The 15,786-nt window shown below is 41.4% G+C and overlaps 1 protein-coding gene across 1 annotated transcript in view; it reads left to right on the plus strand.

Annotated features, from left to right (window-relative positions):
* slc7a10b (solute carrier family 7 member 10b) overlaps positions 1 to 9,654 on the plus strand; it is a 66,644-nt gene extending 56,990 nt beyond the window's left edge. The window contains exons 9-11 of the mRNA XM_084018404.1: positions 6,839 to 6,988; positions 7,939 to 8,116; positions 8,862 to 9,654. Coding sequence (XP_083874530.1) covers positions 6,839 to 6,988; positions 7,939 to 8,116; positions 8,862 to 8,992 — 459 coding nt within the window. The 3' untranslated portion in view covers positions 8,993 to 9,654. The remainder of the gene's footprint in view (positions 1 to 6,838; positions 6,989 to 7,938; positions 8,117 to 8,861) is intronic.
* Positions 9,655 to 15,786: the final 6,132 nt, after the last annotated feature.

Below are 15,786 nucleotides of genomic sequence, written 5' to 3' on the forward strand. Positions count from 1 at the left end.
CACTACTCCATGTATTTTGAGGCATTAAGGTGCCTGCAAAGGGGATTAGTTTAGGGGGTTAGTCCTGGGGATGTTTTTGATTATAGCTAGTTGTTTTGGGGCGTTTCTTTAGTGATCGCTGCATAGCTCAGGGGGTTTGTGTTGTCTCCGCCCTGTGTCCGTTGTGTGGTTAATTAAACTGATTCATTGCAGTCTTTTGGTGACATTGGTTTCTTTTCATCCATACATTCACTGTCCTATGTTACACCGGGGTCCTCCGACCATCGGAGGACGTGTAACACACTGTGTGAGGTATATGCTTTTTTCAATTGGATCAAGTGTCTCAGGGTCCCTTTGAACTTCAAAAGCCACGCCGTAGATCTGATGAGTTTGTCCCATGATGAGAAGGATTCGATGAAGCGAGTCAGAGGGTCTTCGTGGACTGTTGTTGCGAAGGCCACAACAGTTTTCTTTACCTCTGAGTCACTGTCAGAAAGTACTGGTGGTTGAGTGGAAAGTTTCGGCCAGTCAGCTTCGCATTTGGCCAGAAAGTCTGGACCGTTAAGCCAAGATCTTTCTTTCAGAAAAGCATCAACTCGCATTCCCCTAGACGCATTGTCTGCTGGGTTGAGGTCAGTCTTAATGTGACGCCACTGAGATTTCTGTGTCAGGTCACGAATCAGGGATACTCGGTTAGCCACAAAGGTCTTGAATCTCTGAGTGTCACTCAGAATGTACTTCAGGACAGAAGTACTATCAGTCCAGAAGAAGGAGTCTGAGATCTGAAGCCCCAGTTCTTTCCTGAGCATATTGTCAATACGAGCGGCCAAAACCGCTGCAGTGAGCTCCATTCTGGGGATTGTGACCACTTTTAGGGGTGCAACCCTCGCTTTTCCCATCACTAACGTAATGTGAGGAGGTTTGCTTCCGCTGGTAAATCTTATGTAGCTGACAGTCCCATAGCCACTTTCGCTGGCATCGCAGAAGTGGTGTAATTGGGTGTCAGTGACATCAAAATCTACGGGTTTGTAGCATCTTTCGATTCTGAAGTCGGAAATCCCATGAAGATCTTTCTGCCACTCGCTCCATTTTGACGCAAGGGCAGGTGGGATTTCCCCATCCCATCCGCAGTTGATCTTACACAGCTCCTGCTGTATCAGTTTCCCTGTGAGCATCACTGGCGATAAGAATCCCAGAGGATCGTAAACAGAATTGAGCACAGACAAGATTCCCCTTCGACTAACTGGCTGTTGTTTCGGGGTGATGTCAAAGAAGAATGTATCGGACTCAACATCCCACCGCATGCCAAGTGCTCTCTCCACAGGAAGCTTGTCTTTCTCAAGGTCAATGTTCTTTACTTCTTTTGCCTTTTCCTCTACGGGTAAAGATGCAAGGACAGAACGGCTGTTGCTGGTCCATTTGGTAAGTTTAAATCCTCCAGTTGCACATATTTTCTTTAAGTTCTGAACCAGACTAATGGCTTGGTTTTCATCTGGAACTGATTTAACACAGTCATCCACGTAGAAATTGTGAAAAATAGTGTTCAGTGCTGAGCTATCGGCTTTCCCTTCATTATCCTCAGCTGTCTGCTTGAGGGCAAAATTTGCACAGCTGGGAGATGAAACTGCACCGAATAGATGCACAGTCATTCGAAATTCCCTCAGTGCTTGAGTAGTGTCGCCACCTGGCCACCACAAGAACCTCAGAAAGTCCACATCCGTTTCAGGAATCTTCACTTGGTGGAACATTCCTTCGATGTCTCCCATCACAGCTACTGGTTCCTGTCTGAACTTCAGAAGTACACCTAGCAAGGTGTTTTGTAAGGTCTGGGCCTTGTAGTAGCTCTGTGTTCAAAGAGGTACCTCTGTAGGCCGAAGTACAGTCGAAGACCACCCGGATTGTTTTTTTACGTTTGTGGTACACTCCGTGGTGGGGAATGTACCAGAGTCTCCCATCAGTCCGGTGGAGCTGTTCTTCGGGTACCATCTCTGCATGTCCTTTCAATAAGACATCGTTCATGAAACACACGTAATCCTTCTTAAATGATTCATCCTTCTCAAGTCTTTTCTTAAGGCCATATGCTCTTTGTTCAGCCATTTGCCTATTATTTGGCATACGAAGATCATCCTTACGGAAGGGAAGTCGGATTTCATAATGACCGTCTCTTTTCCTTAAAGATTCTTTCATGATTTGCAGAAATCTTTTATCTTCGAATGAATGTTCGTCTTTCTCCTCATAGCTCAATTCGGGGAAGTCTTGATTGTACTGTTGGATCAGAAGATCGCCCAAGCGAGCCACTGATATTCTGTTTGTCATTATTTGTGGTCGTCCATGTTTGTTTACATGTGAGCTAATTCCCAGTGGGCCATTAACTATCCATCCAAGGTGTGTCAGGACAGCATACGGGCCATTGTCCTGGCTGTTGATGACCTTGAGTGGTTCCATGGCTTTGGGGATGTTCATCCCAATCAACAGACTCACGTCAGCTTCAATGGAGTTCAGTTTGACCTCATTTAGGTAAGGCCATTGTTTTAGATCCTCTTCTCTTGGGATGTTCTTATCACTTACAGGAATTGTGCATTGTGTGAAGACCTCTGGGAGTTCGATGAAGTCTTTGCCATCAAGGCTGCTTACTTCCAGTCCACATAATTTGAAGGTTTTTACTGGCTTTTCATAGCACATGGTTTGAAGCAGAATTTCTGTTTTCCTCCCTCTGACAGACAGTTCTTCCATTAGTTTTTCTGTACAGAAGGTAGCGGAACTCCCGGGATCCAGAAATGCATATGTTTTTATGGCATGACTACCTTTGGTCGCCTTCACTATCACGGGTACAATTGCCAATTTGTGGTCTGTATTGCCCGCCTCTGTTTGGTCGGTTGGTGGCAGGGTAACTGTGACAGAGTTGGCTTGAACGGCTGTGCCACCACTAGTATTGTTCGTGGCTACTACAGGTGCTTTAGTGTCTATGGCGCCATCTGTTGGCCAGTTTTCGATGTGTAAGAGTGTTGGGTGTTTCTTATCACATGAGTGGCAAGTCAGGCGTTTCTCACATGTTTTGCTGAGATGTCCTTTTGTCAAACAGGCAAAGCAAAATCCATGTTTCTTTAGAAATTCAATCTTCTCTTTGTGTGGGAGTTTTGACATTGCTTCACATCTTTCCATTGCATGCTCTCTATTACAGTAAACACAGGGTTTGGAAAAAGCATAACTTTCATTGAAAGGAGTGACATTTTTAAATTGATTTATCTTTTCTTTTACATTGGCTTTTGCAACAGCACTAGTGGTGACTGGAGAGACTGCAGTGAGAAAGCTCTGCTTGCTGGCAGGTTCACTGTAGGTGCTCTCACCTTTGCTTCTCTGCGAACGTCTTGAATGTCGCCAAAGACCGGATCCTGCAATATTCTGGACTGTTTCTGAATTAATCTGACGAGATCATTGAATTTAGGCCTCTGTTGTGTTTGTTCCGTAATGTCACATACCACTGTTCTCCATCTCTCTCTGAGTTTGTATGGGAGCTTGGAGACTATTTGTTTCATATTGGATTGCAAGTCAAGTTCCGACATGTATTGAAGGTTTTGGGCAGCATTACAGCAACTTCTTAAATATAACGCATAACTGTAAAGTGCCTTTCCATCATCTGGTCTGATTACAGTCCAGTCTAAGGCCTTCTCCATATAGGCAGTCGTGATTTTAAAGTCATTGCCAAAGTGTCGCTTGAGCAGGCGCTTGGCTTCAGCATATCCTTCCGCAGCGTCCATGTGAAAACAGCTTCTGACAAGTTATTTCGGTTGTCCGACTGTATATTGTTCCAAAAAGTAAAGTCGGTCTTCGTTACTGTCAGTCTTATCTTCTATGTTGTATTTGATTGCTTGCATGAACAACTGAAATTCCAGGGGGTTACCATTGAACACGGGAACTTCCTTCTTTGGAAGTGCTGATTGGGCTACAACAGATACAAGCAGATTTGTCAAGTCTGAGTTATCTAGGGGTTCTAATGGTTCTCTTCCCGGAGTAGATTGTGCTCTTCTTGGTTGAGTCGAAGTAGTTCTAGTGCCTCCACTTGATAAGTTGAGCCTAGTTGTTGCAGCAGTGGTTGTTTGCAGTACTGCCATTGATTTCTGGGCTAGGCCGTCACGCATAGCCCTCTGTAATGGTGTTTTAGGTACTGCTCCCAGATCCACGAAATCCGGCTGAGATATCCCTGCCACTCTGCTGCTTTCCACTGATTCGGAAATTGGTTCCTCCGTTCTGTGTGATTTCTCCATATATTTCTCCAGGTAAGCGTTCATACCATCCTCAGGTCTGAAAGCCATTCCTGCTGTTGCTTCAGTTGGATCAATTTCTTCTATGGCCTCTAGTTTGGCATTTGTGACAGCAAGATCCTCTCTTAGTTGAAATGCTTCCATTTTAGCTCGCAGTTTAAGCTTTTCCATTTCCGTTTCCATTTCCATTTCGTGTTTCTCTCTCAATGACTTAGCTCTGGCCAGTAAACCAGCTTTATCCACAGCAATTTTAATTCGCGCAGAATAAGCTGATGATGCTTTAGAACTACTCTTAGATACCATTGACACACTATCATGCACATCATCAGGTGATTGTGGGTCTTGCTGACGTCTTAACCATATCTCGGTTTGACAAATAAAGTCATTAAACTTGGCTATCTTCGGTTCATACCAGTCAACATTTTCATTCTCTTTCACGTCATCAGATAAAAGCATTTGAACTGATTCATGAGATGTTTTAAATGTCTTCAATATTTTATGAAGCTCTTCCAATTGTGCTTTCACAGCAACAGAATCTCCTCTACCAAATCTTATTTCATTATTAATCTCATTCATTTTTCGAGTGCAGTGCCCAAGTTTGCCACGACGAGTTGCGCTGAGCTCTTTAATCCCATGTCTGCTCTGATGTTGCTCACCCGTGTCTGGGCCTATGGCCTCCTCTTCCTCAGACATGATCTCGGTTATTTTATTTCGTTTTATAAATAATTATTCCTTCCCATGTCGCATCAACATACAAATAAACAGCGTCTTAATTTCTTTAATTCCTTTAATTCTTGCCGTCGGTTTATTCGTTCCTATAGATGTTGCGCGCATAATTTATTCATTTGCAAAATCGTAATTATTTTGTAGATTTTATTGCAGGTTATGCTTAGTTACTGAAGTCTTAGTTTGTCATATAAGCAATATTCTTAAAAGTGTCCACGTTGAATTAACACGTCGGGATCTCAGCGATCGCTTAAATACTTCCTTCCTGCGATCGCGCAATTCAGATTGTCCCATCAAACATTTCAATCTCTCCTGATGTCTCATCGTATGGGTCTTGATTGCGCAATTCGGATTGTCCCATCAAACGTTTCATTCTCTCCTGATGTCCGATCGTATGGGTCTTGATTGCGCAATTCGGATTGTCCCATCAAACATTTCGGTCTCTCCTAATGTCTGATCGTATCATGGGTCTCTGAAGACAATGGAAATCGCCGGGTACTCACGAAGAAGCAAGTTGATGCTGAATGTGTTCCAGCGTATTTCCAAGCACAGCTCCAAGATGCAATCCGCCAGTTTCCTTTGTCCGACGTTTCGGATGGGCAATTTTTCAACTTAATGTAGTGGCAGCTTTCCAGCAGCCACTTCTGGGAGCGGATACAACCGGACAACGCGCGTCGTAAATTATAGATCCATTTATTTGTTCCTTCTTCGTTAATACAAACATAGATGTCCCTATCGCATTCACGCGGTTGAAAAATTGTTTGCCACTTCCGCCTCACATGGTCATAGGTAACCTAGGTAACCCATCACTATATCAAGCTACAACGTCTGACGTCACATTCCATTGGCTTGACAGATTGCGGCAGTCAATCCGTTTTCACACATAGAATTACGTTATTTTTAAACCATAATTCACCATACTATTAAACCATATTCCATAAACTTAAATATTATAATTATTTCAACCGTGTTATCAATCTTAATAACTTAATTTGCAACATAAATATCAAAATGGCTCCAACATGGGCTGTCGTGTCTCGTATGGACCCAACCTGTGTTGCATAGGTCTTGGAATTATTACTTTACTATTATTATTACTAGGCCCAGTAAAGCAGATAAAACTTGCCCCTATAAGCACTGGAGCGAGTCTGGAAGGCTGCCAGGCAGGTACAGATCTCGGGCTAGGCAACGTCAATTTTTGTTGGGTTTTTTCTAATAAGCCGGGATGACCTGGGGACAACGAAAATGGGGTAAAAAATGACCAGATTTCTCCTTTAACACTTACCTTGAATTATGAAGCTAACTTTATTTATAGCTTCACAAAGCCCAGACGGAGCCAGATGCAGTAAGGATGCTGCTTGCTTGCATATATCACTACAGGTAATTTGCCCTGGTTTACCGTGTGAATCGACTGAAAGGGAACTGCACCTGAAAACTACATGCACGTAATCTTATATTTGCAAATCATTTTGTTCATCTTTTAACATGGTACTCCTGTCATAAAATAATTTAATATTCATCACATTATTTACATTTAGGTAATTTAGCAGACGCTTTTGTCCAAAGCGACTTGAAAGGTGTGATTTGTCAGGTATGATGTAAACCAGGTTAGAGCAGAGTCAGTTATGCCAAGTTCAGCCAAGATGGAGAGGAGGATTTGGTGGTTGACTGTGTCGAATGCAGCAGATAGGTCGAGGAGAATGAGAACGGAGGAGTGGGATGAGGCTCTGGCGTCTCGCAGGGACTCGGTCACTGTGAGGAGGGCCGTCTCAGTGGAGTGAGCAGTCCTGAATCCTGATTGATTAGGGTCAAGGAGGTTGTTTTGCGAGAGATAGGATGATAGGATTATCATTCTTTGCTGTGTTTTTCAGTGCGCTGCCACGATTGTTATACTCTGCATCGGAGAGACGCACAACCTGATCAACTATGTCTCCTTCATCAACTATCTGTCATATGGCGTCACCATCGCAGGCCTGCTGTACTACCGCTGGAAGAAACCCAACCTGTACCGGCCCATCAAGGTACCAATACTATACCAGCGGTGGGATGTAGCCTAGTACTCAGGAACTGTAATTTAAGAGAAAATAATGAGGTACTTTACGATCGGCATCCTGAAAAGTGAAGCCAAAGCTAAAGTGCCTTGAAAATTGTCTCTACTCGGGGCGACTCCTCTGCTTGAAAAAACAAGTACGAAGTCAATGGGAAAATGAGCCTACTTCTCAAACATTGTAAACATGAGTTTATGGTCTTAATCTTTAGTTTCAAGTCTTCTTCAATCCAGCATGATGTTCATTTTGTAAATCATGGTCCATTTAGAGTGAAATAGAGTATAAAGCAGGGGATGCTTTAGGGCATGGCTACCTTGTCCGTGTTTTCGTCTTACAACTTTAACCCTTTATTCAAGTTAGTTGTGATATTTTGGTAGTCTTAAAATGTCTTATTCAGCGTTGTTAGCTCCACCCTTTCTTGTCACTTCTGGTTGCAAACAAACCAAGATGGCGATGGCAAAAAACCAACATGAAAATGTCCACTTCTTATTTACAGTCTCTTTGGGAATTTTAGTTACTTTACAAATTAACATTTTTTGCAAACAAACATGAAGATTTAATAATTTTTAATGTCAAACATTTCCTGGTTCAAGCTTTTCTAATGTGACGATGTATTGCTTTTCCTTTTAATAATCTTAATAATTGTAATGTATCATTAATAATGTTACAATATTCATAATTAATATTAATAATTGTCAAAACTAACATTGTGAATGTGTCACTTTGACTGATTATACTGACATCAATTTACTGAAGAAACATTTCCAAGCTGGACTCTCTACAAAGTATAATTTAGTATTTTTACAATGTAGTATTAGTAATTTTACTGAAGTAAAAGATCTGAGTACATATTACCACCTTTTTTAAAAAAAAATCCATAACCTGGTAATGATTGTAAACGTTTAACCTTTTGTTTTCTTCAGGTGAACCTGTTGGTTCCTGTGTGCTACCTGATGTTCTGGGCGCTGCTGCTGGGTTTCAGCCTTTACTCAGAGCCGGTGGTTTGTGGCGTTGGCTTAGTCATCATGCTCACCGGTGTACCTGTGTACTTCCTGGGTGTCCATTGGAAAGAAAAACCAAAGTGCATCTACAACTTCATTGGTGAGTTTCTAAAGGAAAAACTCACCAATGTGTAATGAAAGGTTTTGACTATTTTCTTTGTATCTTATATGTAACTTGTTTATACGACTCACAGCAGTTTGTGAAACAGTCACAAAATATCTATTGGTTTTGCATTGAGTGACAGTCTGGACGTCACTACGCAACAAAACCAGTTGCCAGAGTTAGGTTTTGGAAAACATTGTGATTGCAGCTTATGGCTGCATGATATATTGTTTTAGCATCAACCTTGAGACGTGTGACCCGACCCCCTTGGAAAGACCCGGGTTCAAGGTGACTCATGGATCTGACCCGTGAGCTTTACAGCACCCCTCGCCAGTAGGCCACTCGCTTCATGCCTCCTGTGAGGAGGAATGGAGCTCCCTGCACTACTGGACAGTCCAGAGGGGGAGGGGCCTGCAGATCGTAACGTTATTCCTTTCATACCCATACAACCAGAGAGTTTATGATTACATGTTTTACCAGAATACAAAATACTTTGCACTCATGAAAAACACTTTGAGTGAAAATTCTTATTTTTTTCATGTCACTATCTGTCACTTGTGTCCACCACGAAAAAGGATCGTAACTGAATTTCTATTGGCATTGTTTTTTGTGCTCAGCGATACGAAAACTTGGACTATTTGTTTCCCTTTACAAAAAAACAGTAGAATGCGTTTTGGGACTCTTTCATGCCATGAGACTGAGCTTCTACACAATGTAATGTATAACTCTTGTTTTCCTGCAGAGAGGGCGACGTACGTGGGCCAGAGGTTGTGCTTCGTGGTCTTTCCTCAAATCGACCCCATCGTGATCGCCAATCCTTCAGAATGGACTGACCGGTCATCAGGCAGGAGCAGTTTGTCTGCCAATTCCTAAAACTTTTACTCTGAATATATGAAGATCTTTTGTTTTTTGCCTCTTTTATTTTTATCCTGTCACTGTGTAAAGTCCGGACACTTCTTCCCAGTTTGGGAGCTGCCTGTCTGACCTTTGACCCTCTGAGACTCTCTGGTTTCCCGACAGCAGATTGGAAACCCCTGTTCTTCTGCGCAGGCTGTTTGCGCTTTTTATTTTATCCTCTTTTCTACTAAGTCGTCAAGTTCCAACAACCTAATGCCAACCATGTCACGCTGTGGATTCATTTCCATTTTGGACCCTTTTGTTCCTTTTTTCTGTAACATGACAGAACTCTGACCGACTGGCGGCTCTTTCTTCTGAATTTTGTGACTGATTTATTGTTTCTTAAGGCCTTTTCACACCAAGCCCCAAACAAATCTATAGCTAGTAATTTGAAACCTGTCTTCATTTATTTGTATTCTTCTTTCCCCCTGTATGGCTGCTTGTAGTAGCATGTTTTCCATCCTAATATACAGATTTCTGAGGTTCCGCCAGTCTGGCATCTTGTTCTACTGGAGGAAGAGGTTTGGTCAGTATTTTAGGTATAAGTGTCTGAGAGCCAAAGTGACAACCAGAACTGAGGGTTGTGGATCAGAAATGTCTAAACACAACTGTATTGTTCTTCACTCCGTGTCTAGATTAGAGATAAACTCCAACACAGACTTCTGAGTTAATCACGAAACTGATCCGAGTTCACTCACTTGAGTATATCACCCAGCGCATAGAAATCCTGTTCCCCTCAAGATGAACTCTAGTAACTTCCACTGACTGTTTATACACCTGCAGAGCCAATGACATCCAAATGTCATCAGCCTCAGCTGTACTTAGTGTTTACTAAGATGGTGAACATGGTAAATATACCACACATACCTGGTCAACAAGTCCCTTCCAGTTTCCCTCAGTGGATTTTGGAAAAATAAATAGTCAACGGCGAGAGACAAATAAATTTGCCTCCCATTTGAAAAGTATCATGAATTACACATAGGCCTACACTAGATTGCCAAAGGTATTAACTCACCCATCCAAATAATTGAAATCAGGTGTTCCCATCACTTCCATGGCCACAGGTGTATAAAATAAAGCACCTAGGCATGCAGACTGTTTCTACAAACATGTGAAAGAATGCGTCGCCCTCAGGAGCTCAGTGAACTTGACTGTCCTGACCTCAACCCGATAGAACACCTTTGGGATGAATTAGAGTGGAGACTGAGAGCCAAGCCTTCCCGTCCAAGATCAGTGACCTCACAAATACACTTCTGGAAGAATGGTCAAAAAGTCGCATAAACACACTCCTAAACCTTGTGGAAAGCCTTCCAGAAGAGTTGAAGCTGTTATAGCTGCAAAGGGTGGACCGAGGTCATATTAAACCTTATGGATTAAGAATGGGATGTCACTTAAGTTCATATGCGAATCAAGGCAGGTAAGCGAATACTTTTGCAATATAGCGTAGTTGTTTGTCAATTTAAAATATATTTTTTTAACATCAAGAAAGGCACAGTTTGTCGTATAATTTAGAAGAAAAAAGGATTTGCCATTGAAATAGGGCGCGGGAAAGGGGCGGGACCTCACCTCTCTATTGTTAGCATACCAATGTTAGCATTCAGCTAAAACCATATCATACAGAGCTACTAGCATGGCTGTATACTCTGGCTTAAAAGGCATGTTATATTAATTTGATATTTCTGTTTGAGCAGCAAACAATGTTTCCCACAAACCCAACAGAAGAGCGAAGACATGGCTAAGCTAGAGCAAAAACATGGAAAGCTGAAGTGGATATAATGGATAAAGGAGAAACCAATAGAAACATTTTTGTTCTCTGCTAACAACTTAATTGTTTCTAACTTTGGGTTTGAATTCTAATATCTTAGATTCTACATACTAATTCATATCAGAGTAGGTACAGTGAACAGAACACTTTTTCAGAAACACCACTTTTTCAGAAACACAAGGTAATGTTACTCAATGAACTCACAGCACAAAAAAGTCTTCATTATGTAGACTGGTCCATTTCAGAATGATATATTGGATCATTATTAAAAATAAATTAAAGTGTAATTAAAGTGTCACTTTTGCTTAATAATTCATCATACTCTATTTGTTGGGTATATTTTGTCCTTTCAATCAGACTAAAGTAACTAGATGCTAAACTAAATACAGTCAGGTAGAAGTGTTAAGTGAGGTACAAGAACCTTAAAATTGTATGTGAAATGTACTTATTCCTGCCTGCATAGATTGAATGTGACTTGATGTGAAAAGGCCTTTATGGGGAAAAATGTATATTCAAATGTTGTTTATTAACTGACTCACTCTATTAGATTTGTAATATATTTTCCATGTGACTTTTTGCTTTGTATGTATTGTGCATTTGATTATTTGAGAAGCACTTTGGTCTTCCATCATCTGTTTTCTGTCCGTGCCGTTCAGTTTGAACTGTTCTCCTCACATTTGTAAAAACCTGATGCCACCAGACTCATTTTGCACAAATCTCCGTCATATCATTGAGACCAAGGGCAAGATAAGATTTATTAATCGACTGTTAACAAAGTAGTTATGTTCATTTGATCTGCTGCTGCTATCATGTCAATACCCATAACTCTGGTTTGTTGGAATCCACTAATTTAATATAGAAGTATAGTAGTATATTAAGCCATGCTAACGAAATGTTTGACTGAGACGGAATCTGCCATTGTTATAAATATCATTCATGTAATTCCACTTGTTCTTGTTTGGGAATTAACCACTACTCAAGTTGGCTCAATAACACCTCACTCAGTGTGGTCACTTATCATTTGATGATTTTATATGGCACATAACACTTTGCAGGTGTTACCATTGATGTATCTGCCTGTTGTATTGTTGTCAGAAAACTATGTTATTATAAAAAAAAAAAACAGGTGATTTAATTAAAGACAGGCTAAGTGTCCCGCATGGGACCTTATTTCAGTAATATATGTACGGTAGTCAACAACGAGGGACAAATATTTTTTTGCTTCCATTTGAATTCTCTCATGAATGACACATATGATGTTTTTCAATTTAAAAGATCATTTTGCAAGTCAATAAAGTGTTGGTTTGTCGTAGGTTTGTTGTATTATTAAGGTTTTCTGCAAAACGCTCAATGGAATAATCTTTCGTCTCACACAATGTTCATCACCAACACGCCCGCTAGCTTGGATAACTAGCTAGCTAGCTAACTTAGCTACGTTCCATCCTAAATGTAATGTTAACTTAGCTGATGTGTTTTATGCAGAGACTCTTTTTATCAGCCTGAAAGAGAAAGAAGGAGAGAGACCTGTTGTTAGTGTGAGTAACGTTACATCCTGGTACCCAACACACAGAGAGACCTGTTGTTATAGTAACCTTACATCCTGGTACCCAACACACAGAGAGACCTGTTGTTATAGTAACGTTACATCCTGGTACTCAACACAGAGACCTGTTGTTATAGTAACGTTACATCCTGGTACCCAACAGAGAGACCTGTTGTTATGGTAACATTACATCCTGGTACCTAACACAAAGAGACACCTGTTGTTAGTGTGAGTAATGTTACATCCTGGTATCCAACACACGGAGAGATCTGTTGTTATAGTAACGTTACATCCTGGTACCCAACACACAGAGACACCTGTTGTTATAGTAACGTTACATCCTGGTACCCAACACACAGAGAGACCTGTTGTTATAGTAACGTTACATCCTGGTACCCAACACACAGAGAGACCTGTTGTTAGTGTGAGTAATGTTACATCCTGGTACCCAACACACAGAGAGACCTGTTGTTATAGTAACGTTACATCCTGGTACCCAACACACAGAGAGACCTGTTGTTATAGTAACGTTACATCCTGGTACCCAACACACACAGAGACCTGTTGTTAGTGTGAGTAACGTTACATCCTGGTACCCAACACACAGAGAGACCTGGTGTTATAGTAACATTACATCCTGGTACCCAACACACAGAGAGACCTGTTATAGTAACGTTACATCCTGGTACCCAACACACAGAGAGACCTGGTGTTATAGTAACGTTACATCCTGGTACCCAACACACAGAGAGACCTGTTGTTAGTGTGAGAAACGTTACATCCTGATGATACAAGTCATACAGGCTAAAAGAAAATATTTGTCTCTCACCATTGGCAACAATTTTCCCAAATAATGTCCCAGGGTGGTCAACCCAAAGCGACATGAGATATCCTCTCTAATGTTTGCAAGTTTGCATTGTTAAACTCTTGATCAAATCATTATTTAATAACTCTGCAGTTGTTGAGATAAGAACACAACAATGTGTCATAATGCAAAATATAATGATCCATAACAGAGGGTATGCACAGAAAGCAAGTGGATGAAGCTCCTGCTACAACCCCAACAAAGCATAATTCAATCCTGCTGTTAGCAAGTAAGTTAGTTTTATGCAAAATTACTTTTATTAAAAGTCTGAGTTTTGGTTTCAATAGTTCTGTCCAACACATTACATATATACAGTATATATAGGATGAATGATGCAATATGATAATCACTCACTTTTTCTTCTTTGTTGTTTGTTTTCAAAGATCATTCTGGAGCCTTTTCAACACTTCATTTGATTTAATTTTGTATTCATTCATTTTTCTACAACTAGTAGAAGTGCCTCCTTTTCATTGATGCATTGCATTGTGGGACCATGAACAACAAATTCCTGTTGAGTGTGTATTTTGACTGTTTTTGGGTACACTTAATCTGTTACTTCTCTACCAGCTTTGAGGTAGTATGTTGTATGGAATTGTGATGCAGCTTCTCTTAGTCATGCCCATGTCTGTTTATGTGTAACTGTACATTCATGTGTTGGGGACCTAACCGTTAGGACTACACAATGCGGCCTACAAAGCCTACACATGCGGCCAGAACAAAGGGACAAAGGGGATTAAAAACTACACCGCCATTTTAGTTTCACATCTCACCCAGGTGAGAAATGTGACGTCACACAACTGGTGCCCTATTGGCTGACAACTGCAGGTACCCCAGGGGGTCCCCGGCAGCAGCCGTGAGCTTTATAAACCGAAGCCGCCTGGAGAACGCTCTCTTACTCTTACTCTGGCGTCTCTTCCTACAACCGACGCAACACAACGTTGCAACGGGAGGCGACCCCTCCTGCAGCGCACCGCTGCAACAAGAGGAACCAAGCCGTTCCTGCCTTCCAGCTACCAGACGCTGTCTGAAGTAAGCTGACTAAATCGCCAAGCCGCGATTATATCGCCGCTCGTGGAAGGAGGAAACAAACTGTTTTCTTTATTTGAGTTTGATCAACGAGAGGAAACCCGCTCCGCTCTCGTCTGGACGAAGCCGACTCATCACGTCCCCCGCTGACGCCGGGGACTCACGAACCACCGCCGTTACGGAACGCCGTCATCGTCTTACGCAACGATACCAGTAAGAGGCTATCAGTCTGGGCAGAGACATAAGTGATAGTGTAGGATATGCTTGTAATTCTTGCTAACGTGTTTTAAGTTCTGATCGCGGACCGCCGAGTCCGTTTGTTCATGTGCTGCTGTATTTGAATGCTGATTGTGTACCACGCAGCTGGGTTGATTTCTGTAACAGTGTTTTCGACTAACCTCCGCCATATTCGCGAGCTCAGAAAGCCTCTACTATCAGTTAAAAGACCGGTCTCGCGGAATAAGTTCATTCACGCGCGCCCGTGTGATAGCGGCACGCCTTCTGAGCCTCAGAATATCGCTCGTGCATTCTCTCTCTCTTTGTTTGTGTCCCGCTAACCCACACACACACACCGCACACACGTGTCCTACGCCAGGTGTTCCCGGCGGACGCTAAGGACATAGCTACATCTGGTGGTGGCGCCCGACCATATCTCTCTCTCCCTCTCTCTCTCTACACACACGCACACGCACACACACTCCACGTGTGTCTCTCCTTCTGTTTAGCTTAGTTTTGTGTGTTAGGTAGTTAGGTAATAAGGCTTTGTTAATTGCAGTGTTATTGATTGTGATCATTATTACTGATTTTAATCAATCTTATTATATTATAACTAGCGGTCTCTTGTGCTTGTTGTGTATATGTCACTGGATAACAGCAGGTTGTGAAGGCTAGTGCTCGAATTTCACGCCCTTTTTAATTGTTAGATTGTTTTTATGCTTCCATGCCAATGATCACGATGATTGGCATGTGAGTATAAAACCTTTATATTGAGACTGAATACAGTTTTAGGTTATCTTTTCCCTGATCCCAGGGTGGTGCCCCGTTTATTCATGATTATATCATGATAATATATTAAATATAATTATTAATACCGATAATCATATTGATATTAATAATTAACTGTTGATAACCAAATCTGCTCCTGCTACAACCCCAACACATGCATTGCTCTTTGTTTCACCTGCTTCCGCTCAGGTGTTGAGACCAGCTGGCTGAGGATATTTCTGTTTAATATGTAATTGTTTGTTTCAACAATTTTTTTATTTTTTATTTTTTATTTTTATTTAACCTTTATTTAACCAGGAATAATCCCATTGAGATTCAGAATCTCTTTTGCAATTAGTCCATTCGTCATGTAGGTGATTGACAGAAAATTAATTGTCTAACTTCTTTGATTTGATGTTCATGTAAAAAACGATTTGCTTACTTTTCACTTTAATTTTGTAATACTGTTAATAATAATGTTGAGGTCTGGACCAAAGAAACACAATGAAGGTGTCACTTTGTGCTCTAGGTCATTGTGAAATAATTTCTCACGAGTTCACTGTTTACAAACAAAATAATCCATCCAT

Source organism: Eutrigla gurnardus, assembly GCF_963514095.1.
Source record: "Eutrigla gurnardus genome assembly, chromosome: 9".
Taxonomy (NCBI): domain Eukaryota; kingdom Metazoa; phylum Chordata; class Actinopteri; order Perciformes; family Triglidae; genus Eutrigla; species Eutrigla gurnardus.